At 41.2% G+C, this 21,421-nt stretch overlaps 1 protein-coding gene across 11 annotated transcripts in view; it reads right to left on the bottom strand.

Moving 5' to 3' along the window:
* GPATCH2L (G-patch domain containing 2 like) overlaps window positions 1-20,521 on the bottom strand; it is a 64,363-nt gene extending 43,842 nt beyond the window's left edge. For 10 of the 11 annotated variants that reach the window (XR_004957375.1, XR_004957377.1, XM_036247183.1 and 7 more), the window contains exons 1-2: window positions 20,444-20,521; window positions 17,559-18,230 (exon numbers count right to left, since the gene is read on the bottom strand). Coding sequence is in view for 9 of the 11 variants with exons in the window: in XM_036247183.1 (XP_036103076.1) it covers window positions 17,559-18,220 (662 nt within the window). In the remaining 2 variants the exon portion in view is untranslated. Of the gene's footprint in view, window positions 1-17,558; window positions 18,231-19,447; window positions 20,051-20,443 lie in introns of those variants that run through there. The other variant, XM_036247150.1, reaches the window with a different exon arrangement.
* Between the last annotated feature and the right edge of the window lie 900 nt (window positions 20,522-21,421).

Below are 21,421 nucleotides of genomic sequence, written 5' to 3'. Positions count from 1 at the left end.
ACTCATTCATTTATATATCATCTATGTCTTCCTTCACACCACAAATGCAAAACTGAGTAGGTGCAACAAAGAACATACTGCCCACAAAGCCCTAAACTATTTACTATCTGGCTCTTTACAGAGGAAGCTTGCTGACCCCTGCTCCACATGTATTACAAGGGCAACTCTGCAATGTCTATGGTCCCCTCTGGTTAAATATTTCCAGTTAAAAAACTAAAACTATTGCTTTATTACAAGTCTATCAATTCTTTTCCCCATTCATTTCCAACTACTGGTAAGCAATACAAGATACAATCCTTCCTTGATCCTTTTTGCATGGATTCCCTTCTTTCCTCATATTCTAAATAAAGAGGGCAAGCTCAAAGAATGGCACTGGATCAAGAAAGTTGGCAACCTAAAACTTTGCTGTCACTGTACATTTTCTATTTTTGTCAACAGCATTTAAGGAAACTCACTGTTCTTGAAAGAGCCTGGACTAATCTCTTCTATAAATTTCTATATACAGTTAATTAGAATAATGGTAATGATGTCATAGGACTATCATCAGGGTTTTAAGATTATGATCAAGGAAGATATGTATTTTCTTCATCGAGAAAATGATTTCTGTCTTACAGAACACTTATTATATAAAAGTATTATGATTCTACCAGTATCTAGAAATGACTATTTCATCTGATAGCATCTGCTATATCTATTCCCTCAGAAGAACTTGCATTGTAGAAATCTACTGATATGTAAAAAATTGTTAGCATAACTTACTGAAAAGAAAAATAACAGAAAGTCCATGGCATGTTTGCACATAAACGCTATGATACAGCATGAAAAATTTACCAAATGTAGAACCAAACAGTCCGGCTGGTGTGGCTCAGTGGTTGAGCATCTACCCATGCACCAAGAGGTCGCCGGTTCAATTCCCCGTCAGGGCACATGCCTGGGCTGTGGGCCAGATCCCCAGTGGGGAGCATGCAGGAGACGGCCAATCAATGTTCTCTCTCATCGATGTTTCTATCTCTCTCTCCCTCTCACTTACTCTCTCTCTAAAATCAATAAAGGAAAAAATTTTTTTTAAAAACTGTAGAACCAAACATTTCCCCTTCCAAGTTATAGGCCAAAGTTGTCCAGTCTTACAGCCTTCCTTCATTTCTGGCTCAGATATTGTGATTCTAAAATAAAATCATCTCCAAAGAGTACACAGATAGCCAATAGCCATGTGAAAAGATGCTGACATCATTAATCATCAGAGAAATGTACATTAAAACTACAATGAGATATCACCTCACACCTGTCAGAATGGCTATCATCAATAAATCAACAAACAAGTGTTAGCGAAGATATGGAGAAAAGGGAACCCTTTTGCACTGTTGGTGGGAATGCAAATTGGTGCAGCCACTGTGGAAAACAGTATGGAGGTTCATCAAAAAAATTAAAAATGGAACTGCCTTATGACCCAGCAATTCCACTTCTGGATATATATCCAAAGAAACCCAAAACACTAATTCAAAAGAATACATTCACCCCTATGTTCATTGCAGTGTTCTTTACAATAGCCAAGCTATGGAAGCAACTCAAGTGCCCATCAAAAGACAAATAGATAAAAGAGCTATAGTAGGTATATACAATGGAGTATTACTCGGACATAAAAAAGAGTGAAATTTGCCCTGGCTGGTTTGGCTCAGCAGTTACAGCATCGGTCCGCAGACTGGAGAGTCCCGGGTTCAGTTCCTGCTAAAGGCATGTCCATTGGTTGCAGTTTGTCCTCAGCCCCAGCTGGGGTCGTGTGGGTGGCAGCCAGTTGATGTGTCTCTCTCACATCAATGTTTCTCTCTCTCTCTTCACCCCTCTCTCCTTTACGCCATATCTGAAGATAAACGCAAAAAATGTCCTCGAGTGAGGATAAAAAAAAAAAATTTTTTTTTTTAAGTGAAATTTGCCCTGGCCAGTTTGGCTCAGCGGTTGGAGCATCGGCCTATGGACCAGAGAGTCCCGGGTTCGGTTCCCACTAGGGGCATGTACCAAAAAAAAAAAAGTGCAATTTTACCATTTGGGACAGCATGAATGACCAAAAGGGTATTATGTTCAGTGAAATAAGCCAGTAAGAGAAAGACAAATACCATATAATTTCACTTATAAGTGGAATCCAAAGAACAATATAAACAAACAAAACAGAAACACACTCATAGATACAAAGAACAAATGAGAAGATGACGGTGTAGGGAAACACGGTATCGAGTCCTCCCACAACCACATCAAAGTTACAACTAAACTACAGAACCACCATCATTCAAAACCGCCTGAAATCTAGCCCTGGCCAGTTTGGCTCAGCGGTAGAGAGTCGGCCTGCGGTCCACAGAGACCCGGGTTCAGTTCCCGCTAAGGGCATGTACCTTGGCTGCAGTTTGTCCCTGTTGGGTTGTGTGGGTGGCAGCCACTCGATGTGTCCCTTTCACATCGATGTTTCTCTCTCTTCCTCTCGCTCCTTCCCACTCTATCTGAATAAAAAATGGACAAATGTCCTCGGGTGAGGATAAAAAAAAAAAAAAAAAACCGCCTGAAATCTAGCTAAATGAAAAGTCCTACAACTACGGAATTAAAGAAGCAGCCACGAGACTGGTAGGAGGGGCGGAGGCAGACGGGCTAGTCCCACACCCGCGTGTGCGGATAAAAATCAAGAGGGATACCTCGGCTGGGAGGGTCCTCTCTGGGGACTGAGGGGTCCCCATCCCACACCAGGCATCCCGCTCAGGGTTCCAGTGCCAGGAAGAGAAGTCCCATAACTTCTGGCTGGAAACACCAGCGGGAACTGAGGCTCAGGGAGGCTAAGGCGGCTGGATCCCCAGCCAGCTCCTCTTAAAGGGCCCGCGCACAGACTTACTCGGACTTGCTCCCGCTAGGCTTGGAGGGGAGGCAGTTTGAGGGGTGCCAGAGACATACAGGGAAGAACTGAGCTATTTGGCATTGGAGCAAGGGCTGGAGAGGTGGCCTTCTCCAGGACAGACGTGCTGTTGGAGGCCTTTGTTCCTTTGGTGAACCCGTCCCTGGGGCAGCAGACAGCCGCCATATCTGGGACTCCAGCAACCTGGCTCACACCGGTTGCCCCGCCCTGGTGATTCCCTGAGGCCCCACCCCACCCAACTTTCAGGCCCACCCAAGCTGTTGCCAGTTGTTTAACCATAGGATTGGCCTGTCTTGGATCCAGCTTCAGGTTTTTCTAAATTCTTTCAAATGAGAAGCATCTGGTCTCAGATAGCCCCAAACCTCTCAAGTAATACACAGAAACAAACACAGAGAGGCAGCCAAAATGAGGAGACAAAGAAACAGGTCCCAAATGAAAGAACAGAACAAAACTCCAGGAAAAGAACTAAGCGAAATGGAGATAAGTAACCTAACAGATGCTGAGTTCAAAATACTGCTTATAAGGATGCTCAATGAATTTAGTGAGGGCCTCAAGAGCATTAAAAAAGACCAGTCAGAAATGAAGGCGGCACAGTCAGAAATGAAGGAGGCACTAACTAAAATAAAGAATAATTTACACAGAAATTCAATAGTAGAGTAAGTAAAGCCAAGAAGCAAACCATTGATTTGGAACACAAGGAAGCAAAAAACAGCCAATCAGAACAGCAAAAAGAAAAGAGAATCCAAAAAAAATGAGGATAGTTTAAGGAGCCTCTGGGACAACGTCAAGCGTGCCAACATTCGCATCTTGGGGGTGCCAGAAGAAGAGAGAGAACAAGAAGTCAAAAACCTATTTGAAACAATAATGGCAGAAAACTTCCCTAACTTGGTGAAGGAAACAGACATACAAGTCCAGGAAGCACAGAGAGTCCCAAACAAGATGAACCCCAAGAGGCCCACACCAAGACACATCATCATCAAAATGCAAAAGGTTCAAGACAAAGAGAGAATCTTAAAAGCAGCAAGAGAAAGGCAGCTAGTCACTTACAAGGGAGTTCCCATAAGACTGTCAGCTGATTTCTCAAAAGAAACTTTGCAGGCCAGAAGAGAGTGGCAAGAAATATTTAGAGTAATGAAAAGCAAGAACCTACAACCAAGATTACTCTATCCTGCAAAGCTGTTGTTTAGAATCGATGGCCATATAAAGAGTTTCCCAGACAAGAAAAAGTTAAAGGAGTTCACCACCACCAAACCGTTATTATATGAAATGTTGAAGGGTCTTTTTGAAGAAAAAGATAAAATATATGAACAAACAAAATGGCAATGAATATATATCTATCGGCAATGGAATCTACAAAATGAACAGGCAGAACAGAAACATTCTCATAGATACAGAGAACATTTTGTTGGTTGCCAGATGAGAGGGGGGTTGGGGGAATGGGTGAAAAAGGTGAAGCGATTAAGAACAACAAATTGGTTGCTAGACTGACAAACCTCAAAGAGAAGGGGGTTAGGGGGTGGGAAGAAATAAACCAAAGAACTTATATGCATAACCAATGGACACAGACAACAGTGTGGGAAAAGGTGGGAGGGGGGCGAGAGGAGGGCGGGAGGGGGGAGGAGGGGGTCAATGGGGGGAAATATGAGGAACATCTATAACACATTCAATAATAAAGATAAAAATAAAAAACAAAGAACAAATGATGGTTGCCAGAGGGAAGAGGGTACTGGGTGAAAAAGGTGAAGGAATTAAGAAGTACAGATTAGGCCCTGGCCTGTCTGGCTCAGCGGTTAGAGCATCAGCCAGCAGACCGCAGGGTTTTGGATTCAATTTCTGGTTGAGAGCACAGACCTGGGTTCAATCCCTGGCCCCGTTGGGGTCTTGTTGGAGGCAACCATTCGATGTGTCTCTCTCACATTGATGTGAAAAGAAAAGTACAGGTTGGTAGTTACAAAATAGTCATAGGGATGTAAAGTACAACATAGGAAATATAGTCAATAATATTGTAATACCTACACATGGTGCCAGGTGGGTACTGAAAATGTCAAGGGAATACTTTGTAAAGTATATAATTGCCTAACCACTTATGCTGTACATCTAAAACCAATAGAAAATAATATTGAATGTAAACTATAATTGAAAAAATAAAATCAGATTAGAATTTCAGTAATGATTTAATCAACTATAAAATGTTAATTTGGCTAATTAAACAGAATGTTTAATATTCTGTTAATAATAAGCTCCTATCTTTCAATAAAGACAATTTTCTTTTAGCACCTTTCTGGATCACAGGTCAAAAGGTTAAAAGATGTCAGGCCCCTATATATATTTCCTATTCCAAAATCTTCAAATGTATCACTTTTTTTGCTCTGAGCCTTTTTACTAGGCAAGGAAACAAAGCTCTATTCTTCATTTTAGTAAGAAAAAAATGCGATCCTACCTTTAGTGTCTACTCCACCTGTGGTCCTCTGAAGCTTAGTCAGGAAGACAGAAACTCAGCCTTTATTAATCTTCAGAAACACTAACAAGACAAAGCCCACAAAGTCAGCAGGTGATGAAACCTTGCCTTTTCCTAAAATGGCAGCAATTCCTAGAGGCATCAATGCCTCCTGTCTTTGCCTTGGTTGCTGTTCTAAACTCCCTATTTGCACTTGATTCTAACCTATAAATAGTTTGCATACAAAAATCTTCCCAGATTATTTCTAAAATATTTTGGAGCAAAAAGGTATTAACCTTACAAACAATTTATACAGCATTCAAAAAAATCCAATCCCAAATAGGACCAATTAAAAGTCTCTAACAGGAAAAGGAAGAGAAAGGATTCCCCCCAACATTTCTCCTAAACTTCCACTCATTCAGTTAGTAAGCATTTATTATTTACCATATACCAGCACTAAAACTAAAAAAGAAATGTTAATCACAATTTAAATGCATGCATTTTATTAAAAACTTAGTCTAGACTATGGGAGAAAGGTGTGAAAAGGTAGAGAGAAGAATGCTTTCCAATGAAGAGTATACTGCAAATAAGGGGTAGTGCAGGCCTAGAATTTAACCTTATACTGCTGAGAAAATCACCCTATATTAGAAGCTAGAAAATGTCTCAAAAATATTCTTTTGTGAGTAAAAATAGTAATAAAACATCACAATTCTCTATAATGGTTTTCACTAAAAAATGTTCCAACACTTAATTCAGTAGCATAGGCACCAATTTAAAGATACAAACAAAATTAAAGCCTGGATTTCAGACCACCAATTATATTACCTAATTATAATATTATTAGAAAAGCAAATGAACCACATCCAACTGAAATAACATAAGTGTGAAGTCAACCTAACCAGCAGTTCCAGAGGCTTTCCACTCCCTATATTTTATTATGAAGACTTTCAAAAGTGCAAAAAAAGTTTAAATAAGTTAGTTACCACTCACACTCCATCACCTAGATATTGCACTTAACAGTTTCTTCTTGGGGGTTTGTTTTATCACATATCTTTCCATCTAACTTTCCCACCTGAGTGTCTTTTAACTAAGGCATCTCCGTAGACCAGATGACTGGGCGTGGCATCCATTTTCAAAGAAGTGGATTATCATAGGAATCAAGCCTAATAAAACACTATCGATACCTTTTGTTCACTTAATTGATTCCAGGGCAAACACTGTTAGCTATAATCATTGTAAACTTTGGCACTAACTTTAAAATGCTTTCATCTGAATTTTTATTTCCAAGTTGTGAAAATGTGTTTGCCCTTCTGAGGAGCAATGAAAAGGTATTGTTTTTAGCCCTGGCCGGTTTGGCTCAGCGGTTAGAGCGTAGGCCTGTGGACCAATGAGTCGTGGGTTCGATTGCGGTCAAGGGCACATACCTAGGTTGAGGTTCGTCCTGGGCCCTGGTCGGGTTGTGCAGGAGGCAACCAGTCAATGTAGCTCTATCGCATCGATGTTTCTCTCTGTCTCTCTCTCTCTCCCCCTCCCTCCCACTCTAAAGGTAAATGGAAAAATATCCTCGGGTGAGGAATATAAAAAATAAAAAAAATTAAAAAAAAAGGTATCGTTTTCAAATTAGCAAAAATTCTTACTTTTTAAACTACAGTATATTTATTCAGTGTTTTGGTCTAACAAAGTTCTCTAAATTTGCCCTTGCCGGATAATTCAGTTTGTTAGCACGTCATCCCCGTACACCAAGGTTGTAGGTTCAATGCCCCATCACGGCACATACAAGAATCAACCAATGAATGCATAAGTGAATGGCACAACAAATTGATCTCTCTCTCTCAAATCAATAAATTTTAAAAAGTTTTCTCTAAATCTGAAACTTGAGCTTATTGGAAAAAGCAGTCAAAAGAGCCAATCTCAGTACCAGAAACATCTAGAGCAGTGGTTCTCAAACGGAGGTGATTTTGGCCCTCAGAAGCCCTCGGAGTCATTTGGCCATGTCTGGAACCATTTTTCTTTGTCAGGACTTGGAGGGGGGAAAGGGGAGTTGATGTTCTACAGGCATCTTCTGGGTGGAGGCCAGGGATGCTGCTAAACACCCTACAATGCATAGGACAGCCCTCACAACAGAGAATTATCTGGCCCAAAAGGCCAATACTGCCAAAGCTAAGAACCCTCATCTAGAGTCATGAGCAAAGTGGAGGGACAGAGGGGCGTCATGTCAAGGGAAACTACTTCAGAGGAAAGGATGGATGCCTGTGCACTTTGCTGGATACAGCTAGCCTTCAGGGGCACAGGTGTCACTCCCTTGCCAGGGCTGGGCCAGGGCCTCAAACAGTCTCGGGCCTACAGATGCCAGGAACCACAAGAAGGCAAACTGGCAGAACTGAAATTATTCAAGCATTGTACAGAGCCTCCTTCTCTGCCCAGAGAGATCCAGGCTGGAAAGGAAATACCTTGCTCATCTCAATGTCCCCAATGCTTAGCACAGCACCTGGCACATGACAGGCATTCAGTAAATGTTACGTAAATGGAATGAACTTGTTCAAATCAGCTCTGTTGCTTCCCCATGCATGGCCTTTGTGGTATGTCACTTTACCTCTCTAATCCTATTTCCCTGCACATAACATGTGGATAGATTGTTCTGAGGATGTGATGATGTGAAACATGTGAACCCACTTTGTGAACACCAAAGCATTATAAAAAGGCAAAAGATGAAATGAGAAAGCTACTTCTAGGATGATAATTCTTGTATATGCCCAAATATTATTTTAGAAGCTAATAGTAGTAATTCTCTCACTGACATTCTTATTAAAATAGTAATCTAAATTCTGTGGGACTCTCAATTATACCTCAATTTAAAAAGTTCTTTGGGTCTCGAATCTATTTCCATTTTAAATGAAAAAATAAAATGTAGCCTATGAAATCTAGTATTTTTCCTGCACTAGGTTTCCGAGAGAGGGGGAGAGACTGCTCTCAACAGATTATCTAAAATTCAAGTGTCTCAAGAAAAAGTTTGGTACTTGAATTGAGTTTATTAGGGAAATTATTAATGTAGAAGGCCACAATTAATTATTGATACCAGTAATATCATTTATTGAGTTCTACTACAAGCCAGGCAAAGTACTAAGTGGCCTATATTCATTATTACATTTCTTCTACCACAAAACTCTATGAGGTAGCTATGTCAACCTCATATTCCAGATAAAGGAATGACGCTTAGAGAGGCTGAGCACTTGCCCAACATTATACAGTGAATAAGCATCAGAGAAAGGGCAGCACATCTCCTAAGCCCATGTACTCACTGAATGGCCCCTAAAATATGGCTGGTGCACAGAGAGATTCACTTCACTTACTAAAAGTCAATCCTCTAAGATTCTTTTGAATTTCAGCACTTCTCATTTTCATTCTCCTGGAAATGCAAACTGATTAACTGAACGAAGAAAAGACTGTTCCCTTGCTTTTTGCTACCTAAAACATTCAGACACATCTGAAATTCTAGCTATGTTTTGACTACTGCTTATCAGCTAAAAATGCATCACGCGCTGAACACCAAGAAAACTAATTATAAACTCACTTCAGAAAAAAGTTAAAAAAATAAATATTCGTCTTCCGTATACTTACTTAAAACACAGTAAAATATACTTTCAGGGATCTATACCTGTTTGACTAACTTGTAGTTCCTGAATGCCAAAGTAATCAAAGTAAATCTTCTCCTAAATAAGTTCTGAGGAAATATTAATCTGAACTATTCTTGAATTTGGCTTCCAAGTTAGGAAAAAAAACTCAGAAGACCAGTAGTCATCTGTGGTAACCAAACTCGAAGATGACTAACTTCCTGGTATTTCACACCCCAGTTGGTCTGTGTAACCAATAGCACAGACAGAAGTAACGGTGCGTCATTTCTGAGAATAGGTTTAATAAGACTGTGGCTCCCATCTTGGGCACTCTGGAGATTCCCTCCCCTCCCCGTCTCTCCATGAACAGCCTTGCGTGAGCCTGGAAGTGGAAAGACACTGAGACTCTTGGTCCAACAGCCCTGAGACTGAGCTTGGAAGCAGAGCCTTCAGCCCTCATGGAGCCTTGAAACAACTGCAGCCCCAACAGTTGAGAGCTAACAATCTGACTACAGCAGGATGAGACTCTGAACCAGAACCACTCAGCCAAGCTACTCCTGATTCCTGACTTCAGGAACTATAAGATTATACGTATTTGTGATTAAAGCTGCAATTTTTCTGCAGCAATAAATAATACATTTATTATTATGTAATAAATAAATTATTTATTTGAATAATAATGAATTATTTTTTAAAAAGAATTCCCTACTTTCTAGCCCTATTTTCAATAAGACAAACCTCTTTAAATTCCCACAAGTGGGAGAAAAAAACACAGCTTGTCCTCGGACCTGAGAGTTTCCTAGTTCTTTCGTATTCCTAACTACAGAAGACTGTAAATTTAGAACTGAATGAGAATAGTTTACACCTGTCTCAGTTACAATAAGGAGGCACAGACGTTTATCACCAATAATCAAAATTTGGTATCAGTAAGTTACCACCTGGGTTTCTCAATCACTTAAGATTATTAATCAAGTAGATCGAAAAAGAGGTGTCTCTTACATCTAATTTTAAAATAAATGAGCAGAATAGAGTTTATAGCTTACATCATCATGCTAAAAAATTCGAGTTTTCACTTTATTTTTTTATGAAATGATGTATTTAATAAAAATTTCAGATTGTCTTAGAATTCAGAAAAACAGAAAGAAACTAATGTCACTCCTAGATCCACTGCCCAAAGACATTTTTGCTCAATTTCTTCCCCAGCTTTTTCCTGGGTCGAGGTAGTACATTTTTAACCATATGTAATCAGACTTCTGAGAATAAAAGTAAACATAACTGAGAGGTTTTTCAGAGAAATATTTCACATCGATTGTAAAATTATTCCCATAATAAATTATGAGCATGTATAACAAAGGAGATTTTTGTCTGTTTTTGTTTTCAGTTCATTCAGACGGCACCACAAAAGCAGCAACCTCTCCAGTTTCACAGGTTCATTACCACAGCCACTGTGATCAGATATACTTTGCAGAAAGAATGACTTTGGTCAGGATGCTGCTATTGAGCTACGGGCTGTGCCTTAGAGAAGTCCACCCCTTCTTTTAAGACTTACCTTTGCTTAGAGCTAATAGTGATTCATCTTTGGTTAGATGAAATGTCTCTTCAGAGTAAATTTTTAAAGGGCATACATTCTGAGACCTGCGTACCTGAGAATGTCTTTGTGCTCCTTTCTGTAAGAAATTTTAGTTATATATAAAATTCAGGAAAGAGGGGTGGAAGAGCAACCTTTCCCCCACTCAAAACCCTCTACACAAACGTAGCCCCTCACATTTAGTACTGTAGGGGTGAATTCCAGCCTTATTTTTTTCATCTCTTTTATGATTTTTCTTTATACCTTCTCCACCCCTACTACCAGTGCAGAATGCAAAAATATTGCCAGGATATATCTAGGTACAAATTTCTTTTTATTAGTTTTCCCTTTTAATCTTTATACTTAATTTTTCTAAGGAAGACTTTTTCTCTTCAGTTCTATTTTGTAAATCCATTCTTCTATTTCAATACTTTGGTTTCTTTCTTGAGAATATTTACATACTCACAGACTGGGCCTCTATTCTCTGTCCTCCATCTTTATCACCTTCTCTCTCATTTTCAGCTCCTCTGCATTTGGGGAGGACTTCTGAAGTTTTCCACATCATCATCTTGATGTTCAGCAGGATGAACTATCCTTCATTATAACATTTCAAATTACATTTCAAATTTTCCTACAATTTTTCCTCCCATACCATTGGGTTTTCAAATAGCTACCTTTCTGTCCTTATGACTTACTGCCCCTGTTCCACAGTGATTATACCTCCTTGCATCCTAATGAAGATTTTATAAAATGCTCTCCTGGTTTCCACTGGCAATCATTTTCAAAGATGTGTTCTTCCTCTGACTTCTCAGGATGTTCTCTTTTCTTTATTCTGTAAAACTTGTTCAAGGACCTCTTGTTGAGAACTGGTTTACCTAGAATCTGGTATTTGCCAACAGAAAGGGTGTGTAAATTATCTTCACATTCTGTACTCTCTTGGATATTGGTAGCGACATGCTCTTTTCACATCTATAATAGGCCAAGAGAATGTACAGAACCCCTAGCCTAATTCCCAGTGTCATTTGATAGGCTTTTCTCTCATATAGCTATGTTGGACTGACACAGGACCCTCTAACATTTGCTGCCTCATTCGAACCCATTTTAAGAGTCTGCAATAAATGAAGGCATATAAAACACTACAATTTCCAGAATGTTCTACTATGAGTGTTTTTTCCTTCTCTGCCCATGCCAACAGTAAACTTTATTTTTGGAGACTATATTTCCTACAACTCAACATGCTGTGACTGCCTCCTCCTACCCTCAAACACAAAAATACACACAGAAAACACTAAGATTCCCTAGCCAAGTATATTCTAGGAGTTACAGCCTCCGAAAAGAAACTGAAAGATGACTGGGAAGTAAATGATGGAGCAACACTCTGGCTCAAACTGCAGCTGCACAATTTTCTGACAGAAATGGACCTTACATTTCTGAACCAAGAGCTGACAACACAGAAAGGGTGCAGGGCCCAGTACCCACCTTCAGGGCAGGCTCAGCGCTGCTGAGAAGGGCTTCCAAATGCACTCTCCAGTGCAGGTCTTGTAGTTTGGGGAAATCTTGGCAATAGGCCAACTGTAAGTCCTAGTTTCTGATGATGTAAGTGTACAATGTTTTGTGCCTTCACAAGTATTTTAGTGAGCACTGGAGGCCGCTTATCAGATGCTTTATTAAAAACTGAAGCTACAATAATAGAAGGAGGTTGTGACTGAGAAGAATTGTAGACTCTCAGTGTTGCAGGGACTTCGGAGATCATTCAGTTCAAACTTTCCAACTTTACAATAACACAGTAAGTGGTCACCAAGCCCAAGCTTGAATACCTCCAGTGACCTAGACCTCATTACCTAGTGAAACAATTCACCTCATTTACAGAGTTCTAATTTTTAGAATGTTATATTTTATACTAAGGTAACACTTAACTTCCTGTACTTTCTGAGTCCAAGTCCCTTCCTCTGGAGCCACGCCGAATAATCTTAGCATCTCTTTCATGAGGTAGACATTTCTTTCAAGAGACAGTTCCTCAAATACAACAGTGTCAAATCCACCTCCCAAGTTGTCTTTTTCAGGTGTTCCTAAGGATGTACTAGCAGAACTTTGACTAAATCTATATAAAAACACTATGTTAGCCATTCAATACTCTCAAATGCAAGAGTATCATTTGCAACAATGGTAAATATACTGTTGGTCAGCATCCCTATTTATACAACAGAAAACAGAACATCTTCAACCTACCACATATATTCTTTTGCACAGCTCCAGTAACCTCTGATTAATGACCTCCACTTGCAAAGGAGGCTACTTACCTTAACCATGAAATAATGAATGCTATTGATCCAACAAGCTACTGCTATAGAGTGTTATTGATCACCCAATCTTTGGTTAAAATGGTCCTCATTTAGCAATTTCACTGTCGCAAACACCTGGAGCAAAGCCCGCTCATAATTAAAGAGTTTGGAGGAGTTAAAGTGAGAGGTGATAGACAGAGATCTCAGCTTTCTGCCATTTATTCTTGCTTCTGAGCTATTGTTTGTGTCAGAAGGGATATTGATTTTCTATAAAAATAAGAAAACAAGAGGCACCAAGGGGCTGCAGAAGGTCAGCTGGCGCTGGAGAAGGAGGGGGAAGGTTTAGCACTCTATCTCTGTCACTTGCCTTCCAAGAGAAAGGAATATTTTCTTTCCTGTAAGATCAGCCTCCAATACATCACCATAGGAAGACTCCTGACTACAACCTCAGGCCATCACTAATCCAATTCACATATGAAAGAAAAGAAGCTAAACTATATTCAAAGAGATTAAACAAATAATGTGTTAGTGGAGAATACAGCAAAATGAGGCTATGAATTACCTAATTAATAACTGTTATATAGGCAATTTGAATAAAAATCAGTAGAAATTAACTTTACAAAAGAGTTGCTCCATTTAGAATGGAATACACATGCACTGAAAAAATTAAAATAATTGATCTTTTTGCAAGTATAAGAAAACTATTACATCATAACCACTTTTATTTCCTCAATAACCACTTTTATTTCCTCAAAACTCAAGAGACTGGCTGGTATAGAACTGAAGAACGGAAAGAGAATCATCAAAAAGAATTCTTGGTTACATTTAAAAAGGCTCCCTGTTTAGTTAGCAGAGTGAATTTAAGGAAATTAGAAATAAAACTCTCTGATTGAGACATACATTTTCAAACCTAAAGCACCTAGCACACGCTTTTGAAAAGAACTCTATCCACTGACTAGGCTAACCAAATGATCAATTAATTCTAATAATTTTACAAGTTGGATCATATATATTCTGACAATCCTCAATACCACTGATAAAAAGGAGAGCTCTATACTTCTATGTGTGAATAAACTGGCACACCTAAGCAGATTTTTGAAAAGAGTAACCAAGAGGATTCTTGTATTTCTTTTAAAACAGAAAAACTAAGAAAAATTTTATAGAATCAACTCACCAAGATGTTATAATATCCAAATTATATACCATTATCTATTTAAACACACTCTAATGCTACTGTTTATAAGGTGTGCTTAATAATTGAGAACAGATTTTTAGTTCCACTTTACAGTTGAGAGGCTGAACATAATATGAAGTCAAAAAATAAGTAAGAATTACACCTCTTTCCCCACAGAGTAAATTTGGGGTGGGGGTGGGTGGGAGGGGGAACATAAAGCACTTCTAATTATAACTACAAATGAATCAACATAATCAAGGCAATGTTAAAACTCCTAAATAATCAGATTTAAAGAATTTTTCTTTTTCTATTTCTGCTACTAATCCACCCATTATTTCCTCATAGCCAGCTGCTAGGACTTTAGTATCCACATTATTGAAAAAAACTCTGAAGTCATGGACCAGGGAAATAGCCCAGAGGGAAATACGGTCTCAATTTAAAAAGAGTAAAAAATTCCTTAAGAATTGCTGCCTATTTCAATTCATCCAGGCTCTCAGATAACTAGAATGTATATTCTCACCACCTGACAGTAATGTGCAATAGACGGGGTAAGAAGGAACCAGAAAGACGAAAGTGCCTCACATTTGGAACCATATGTGTGAGCTGTTATCTTAGAGTAGACAGAATTGACAGTCTCCCTCTCACACAAAATTAAGTCATAGTTTAACAAGAAATTCTGGGGAAGAAATATACACAAGCTATCATCCCCAAAAACTATTTTTAAAATCGCCATTCTCAACAGTAAGATTACTATTTGGTACTATGGTCAATATTGAAACAAATTTGAATGCCTCAATTGAGGGTTTCAACATTGTGAAAGGCTACAAGTTGACTCAATATTATTTGTTTAATTAAAAATAGCATTGTCCTGTTGGTTGGGCAGTGCACCAGGGGGTTACTGGTCAGATTCCTGGTCAGGGTACAAGCCTGAGTTTCGAACTCAGGTAGGGAGCATGCAGGAGGCAGCTGATCAAAGTTACACTCTTACATCAATGTTTCTCTTTCTCTCTCCCTTCCTATCTCTAAAAAAAAAAAATCAATAAAAATATATCTTTTTAAATAGCATGAGGGAAAATATCTTTATAATCCAAAATTTACATATAAATTGGGTAAGTAGGCCTTGGAATATACATTAGAGGAAAATTAAAAAGCCAAAGTATAAGCCTACCTAGTAGTGCATCTGGACTAAAAACCCACCCAGGAAAGGTACAGGCATACAGACCTACAAAGTTTTTCCTGTTACTAACACAGCCTCACCCCAGGGTTCCCAAGATTCATGTCTTTGTTTTTCAGACAAATTTCAAAAGAAGCAAAGTCCTAAAAAAAAGGTCATACAGCCCAGCCAGTGTGACTCAGTGGCTGAGCATCGACCTATGCACCAAGAGGTCACTGGTTCAATTCCCGGTCCGGGCTCATGCCCAGGCTGTGGGCCAAATCCCCAGTGGGGGGCATGCAGGAGGCAGCCAATCAATGTTCTCTCTCATCAATGTTTCTCTCTCTCTCCCTCTCCTGTCCTCTCTCTCTAAAATCAATAAAGAAACTTTTTTATTAAAAAGGTTACACATTCTAAGGTTGTATAAGTTAAGATGAGGCAGAGCGGGCCAGAGGCTGGGAGGGAGTGCGGGCAAGGGCAGAGGACAAAAATAAATAAAAAATTTTAAAAAATTAAGATGAGAGGACAAGAGCCAAGGAAAAGGCAAAGTCAAAGGATAGGCAACATGGCAGTTAAGTATGAGCTTAGGAATCAGGTTTGATTTCCAGTTTTGCCACCTTGGGTAAATTATCTAATCACACTTAACCTCCATTTCCTCTTCTATAAAATACAAATAGTGGAACCTACTATACAGTGGAGATGTGAACATTAAATAAGAATATATGTTATGTACAATAGTACAGTGCCTGGCACACAGTTAGTGCTTCATAAATGCTAACTAATATTATCAATAATAGACTACAATGGTTCTCAGTTGAGACTATTCAACCCTTCTAGGGAACACCCATGGAGTCATTTGGTTTGATACTATGAGAGGGTGGGAGACAAAGCAAAAATGCCAAATATCCTACAAGGCATGGGACAGTCCCTCAATGCAAAGAACTGCCCACTGCCCATCCAAATCACCACTGGCATCTCCACTGAGAAACAGATATCACACATTATTACTGTTAATAAAGTATCATGCTGGGGAGTTTCAGTGTTCCTAGGACTGTCTATCTGAGATGTAAAAAATAAAAACTACACTGACATTATAAACATGCACCCATTACATACATTTTTTTTTAATTTTTTATTGTTTTTTTAGAGAGAGGAAGGGAGAGATAGAAACATTGATGTGAAAAAGAAACATCCATCCTCTGCCTCCTGCATGTCCCCTACTGGGGATCAAGCCCAGAGCCCAGGCATGTGTTCTCCCTGACTAGGAATTGAACCGGAACCTCTCAGTCCATAGGGCAATGCTCAATCCATTGAACCACACCAGCCGGGCTACATACACATTTTTCTGGCTCAATGACATTTGACACAAGACTAATGGGACTCAGTACTGTTATTTTCAAAGCCTACCATGTGTTCAGAAAACCTGAATGTGAGCCATAAAAAATAAACTCAATACAGTCAAACTGTAAGCAGCAGAGAACAGACTTACAGCCCAGAAGTATCTAAAGCCATGATTCTCAATCAGTAAAGACAGTACCAGGAATATTTACAAACTCCACGTGTCTGGCACCAGCATTTATAACACACACACACCCAGCCTCGGCTGAGACTCTGGTTCTAAAGAACAATACCTTTGTATGAACTACATGGCATAAACAGCAGCAAATTTTTTATTATTTTGTTGTTGTTGTTAATCCTCACCTGAGGACACTTTTTCCATCAATTTTTAGAGAAAGTAGAAGGTGGGGGTGGGACTGGGGGAGGTGGAGAGAGAGAAACATCTATGTAAGACAGACACACTGACTGGTTGCCTCCCACACATGCCCTGATGGGCTGGGGATCAAACCTGCAACCAAGGTACTTGCCCTTGACCAGAAATCGAACCCGAGACCCTTTGGTGCTCAGGCCAATACTCTAACCACTAATCCACACCATCCAGGGTAGCAAACTGTTTTTAAAATCAAATTCTGGTTATGCATTTGAGGCACACATTTTAAACAATTCTTAGAAAGAAATGTATTTCTATTATATTATAGCCTTCTTGACATAGGTAAATAGAATCATGAGTGTTCTTTAAAAAACCAGAGATAGCCCTGGCCAGTGTGGCTCAGTTGGCTGGAGCATCATTGTCCCGTGCACCAGAAGGTGGTAGGTTTGATTCCCAGTCAGGGCACATACCCAGGTTGCAGATTCATGCAGGAGGCAACCAAAAGATGTTTCTCTCTCACATCAATGTTTCTCTCTGCCCCCATTCCTCCCTCTAAAATCAATAATTAATAAATAAAACTAGACATAAACACTAACTGATTGGTTAAAGGAGAGCTATAAAGTCAATATTACAGTGGCTGGTTTGAAAGAGAGTTAAATTGATCAAGACTGTGGATTTGTACTTTGGGTCAAATTAATCAGGAAAATCTTTGACTAAGTAAGAGAGATCTCACCATTCTGACATGTTCTCATCAGAGCCCTGTTTTTGTTCATCTGCTTCACACTCCATCCTTTCTTTCCTTCCTGTTTTGCTTAGAAAAGTCCTATTTTCTGCTGATTCACACAATCCATGGCCTGACGAGGTCCAGGGAGTATTCTCCTTCCAGCGTGACAGACGCTGCTTCTTAGCAGACTTGAACCTACACCCTCTCTCATAGCTCCAATCTGACACCTTGAGCTTCTGCTGAAGGCTGGCAGCCACCTCTGATGTCACTCGCTTCACCTTCCGCCTGCGCCTGAGTGGTCGACAAGGTGCATTTTCAGTAAAGGAGTCAGATTCATGCCAAGAATGTTGCTTACTCCTAACAATGGTGTTGAGAGCTGGGTGCCGTTTGGCTACCACTGTGTCATCAGAGTCACTGAAATTGGTGACAGGGACCATTTCTCGACAGTCCTTAATGGTCTCATCCAGACTGGACTCAGAGGCCTCACTGTAGCAGCAGGTATGCTCTGCCAGGTGAGTGAAGTCTGAACGGCGCTTCCGGCCTCTCCGTTTTCTAAGCTGCCGCCTCTGCTGCCGCGGACTCAAAGCCATCTCTTCCCACAGCTCACCAAGCTTATTCTGTTCAGATGTCTGCTCCAAGGCTGAGGCTAAGTCATGTACCAGCTCATCCATGAGGCCACATCTGCCAAAAGGAAGTTCAAAAAAATAAAGAAGGAAGAAAAAGAGAGCCTGAATGGAATCTGTTGTTTTGGAATAATTTTACAAAATAGATCACAGCACTGCAGAGTCCACCCTATCTAGAGAAAATAATCACCTTTCATCTGTCTACACTTTACCATCCATGCTCACTTTGGCCACTGAAAATAGGTGTTTGGCCCTTGTTAAAAGCCTGAAGTCAACATGTTTTTAAGCACAAAAACTCACTCACCAGATGACAACAGGTATATTAGCAAAACCAAGCAAACTCAGGGGAATAAATCTTTTCCCTTTTTCCCCCAATTAAACTTGTCACTAAATTACCTGATGATGAGATCCAAAAAGATAAGAGAATGTCTCACCAGACAGGGGCAGAAAAACATACAACTTCAAAACCATAGATGAAGGGCTGTTTTATGGTCTGAGGTCACTGATAAGAATGCTTGTGCAAAGGAACAGAAAGACAACCTTAGTGACTCACTTGAAGGAAGACTGCTTGCAGTTTTAGTGATCCAAGAATTTGTAGTGACCCAGGTTTACAGTCTGAATGGAAAAAAGACTAAGTTTACACCCATTCTGGTCTCAACTACCACCTGGAAGCTACCAGGTAAAGAACTTTATAAGAGTATATCATGAATTTTTTAATAATTAGCAACTTTTAATCTCTTCTCCCATCCTTCAGAAAATAAGTGATCATCCTAACACAAAAACAAGATATAACTGAGGCTGAAATGACAGGGATGGGCAGAGTTCTTAAGATTTCTAGCTGCCCTGGCCGGTTTGGCGCAGCGGTTAGAGCGTCGGCCTGCAGTCCCAAGATTTCTAGCTAACTGCTTTCCAAAATTTTCTATTTTTCTACTCATTCACATCAAACCATCATACTTCAGGGGTCACTTTAGAGGAAACCTTCCAAAAGATGAAAGTAGTAGGAGCAATTTTCAAAATGCGATTTAAACAGAAATGTCTAATATAATTTGTATAACACCTATTAAATACAAATTAAATCACCACTTTTTCCCTAGCTCTTGTTAAGGCCAAAGTATTTCAAGGCCATAATTAGAGCTTAAATCTCTGTGTGGCGCCACTCTCAGACCATATTTCCGTTCATGCAGTTTACATTCTGCAAAGGCCTTTCTAAAACCTATTTTCATACTGTCCCGATGCCAACAAACTCCACGGCAGGAAAACAGTCGGCGGGCTTACCTGCCACACGGGTGGGAGCAATGGAGACCTCTAGTTCCCAAACCACCAGCCAAAGAAAGCTTCTCAAAGTGTCAAAAGCCACACACACAAAATGACCACTTCCCTTTAGAAAATAAGTAGTTTAAAACGCCCTGACTGGGGTATGGGAGACAACTGTTCCTAAGACCAAAACAGATAAACAAGTGGTAACAGCCTGTCGAAATCTACTTCCCCAATAAAAAGCTACTGTTTTGAAAACTAAGGCAGAACTGTACCCACTTCAACGTGGAACTAAGTTAGCGAACAACTCGGAGTCGGGCGCCGGTGCAGAACCCGGCCCTGCCTCCGAGGCTGCAGTTGGAAAAGCAGGTGCCAGGGGAACCCGGGCACTGCACACCTGCAGCCCACGAGGCCCCTCGGGTCCGGCAAGCACTCGGGGGAGGAAAGGCGGTCCGATTTACGCAAGGGAGTAAGGGAACTGGCAGAAGAAAGACGAGAGGCAGGCGCAGGGTCCGAGGGGGAGACCAGGCTGGGGGCGCAGGAGGCGGGAAAGGCAGGAGGCAACCTCTCATTCGTGCCCTCCAGGGACAAGGGGTCGGCCTCCTGTAGGAGAGAAACTGCGAAAAGGCAAGTCCGGGCGACTACGCTCTCCGTGATCGGGGGTCGCAACATGGCCACATACGTGAGGAAAGGCGTTTCGAAGGCTCTCCCCCAACCCCGGCCCGCCCCCGAGGATCAGGGCGACGACGGCTCTGGACACCAAGCCCTCACGGGATCGCCGGCCCAAGAGAGCCAGAAAGAAGGGGAGGTGACTGTCGCCCGGGGGACGGCCCGACCCTCAAGCCCCGGGACGGAGGCGATGGGCCCTGAAAAGCAAGGCCCCGTCACTATCGCCCCTCCTTCCGGCCGCCACGGCCCCACGAAGCCTCTGGCGGCTCAGCCGCGGCCCGGAGCCCGGAGCCCCGCCGGCGCCGGCCCTCTGGACCCCGACCCTCTCCACCCGCATCTCCCCCTCACCAGCTGCCGCAGGCACCTCCAACGGCCGCCGCTGTGGGGGCCGAGACTCCCCGCCGGGGTTTCCCTCCGTGACCTCATTTCCGGTCTGGGCCGGAGGGGTACTGCGGTGGCAGAGTGGGAGGAGCTGCCTGCGCGAGAGGGCCCGCCCCCGCCCAGCGCTTCCGGCCCACGGCCGCACCTACTTCCGCCCCAAGTGGGGCGGGGCCATGAAGAGACCAGGAGGCCCGACTGCGGGCGAGGAGGGGCTGCGGTTGGGGGGGGAAGTAAGGCCGAGGTGGCCATCTGGGGAAGGGCGCCCACCTGCTGGCTTCATCTTCTTAAGGAGATGGGGCGCTAGGGACGGGCAGAGACCGCGTCCCTGCTTGCTGACCTACTTTTATAAAGGGAGTGTGAAGTTGAGGGGAACTGGATCCTCATTTTAACCGTTATGGTTGGTATAACCTTTGGCAGGGTAGCTTTGAGGTGAGTTACTCCAGTATGAAAAATACACATGGCTTGAGCAAAGAAACAAGGAAAGTGCTACTGGATTATAACTCAAGAATAAAAAATATCTGAGTTCATACTGATATAAAGTAACGATATGAATGCTGATATAGTACATTAATAAATGGAAAGAACAATTAACTCTCTAGTGCAAAAGAATTCCACATAATTTTTGTAGATACTCCACCCTGAAGCGTAACTCCCAAGTCCTTAAATGTGGGCTGTGCATAGTGACTTACAAAGAGTACAATAAGGAGGAAAATGAGTAACTTTATAGTAGAGAAACACTTCCTGAGCCAGGTGATCAAGGTTAACATCAACAGTGATAAATCATGTTGACAGTATGCGGACTAGATATGATGAGAGTGGTATTTTATCTCTTTCCTGCCCAAACCCATAACCCCAGTCTGATCAAAGAAAATCAGACAAACCCCAATTGAGGAACATTCTACAGAATGCCTGAACAGTATTCCTCAAAATTGCCAAGGTCATCAA

Source organism: Molossus molossus, unplaced genomic scaffold (genome assembly GCF_014108415.1).
Source record: "Molossus molossus isolate mMolMol1 unplaced genomic scaffold, mMolMol1.p scaffold_m16_p_1, whole genome shotgun sequence".
NCBI classification, from domain to species: Eukaryota; Metazoa; Chordata; class Mammalia; order Chiroptera; family Molossidae; genus Molossus; species Molossus molossus.
The sequence above is the reverse complement of the archived record's forward strand: the minus strand, read 5'-3'. Positions and strand labels throughout refer to the sequence as shown.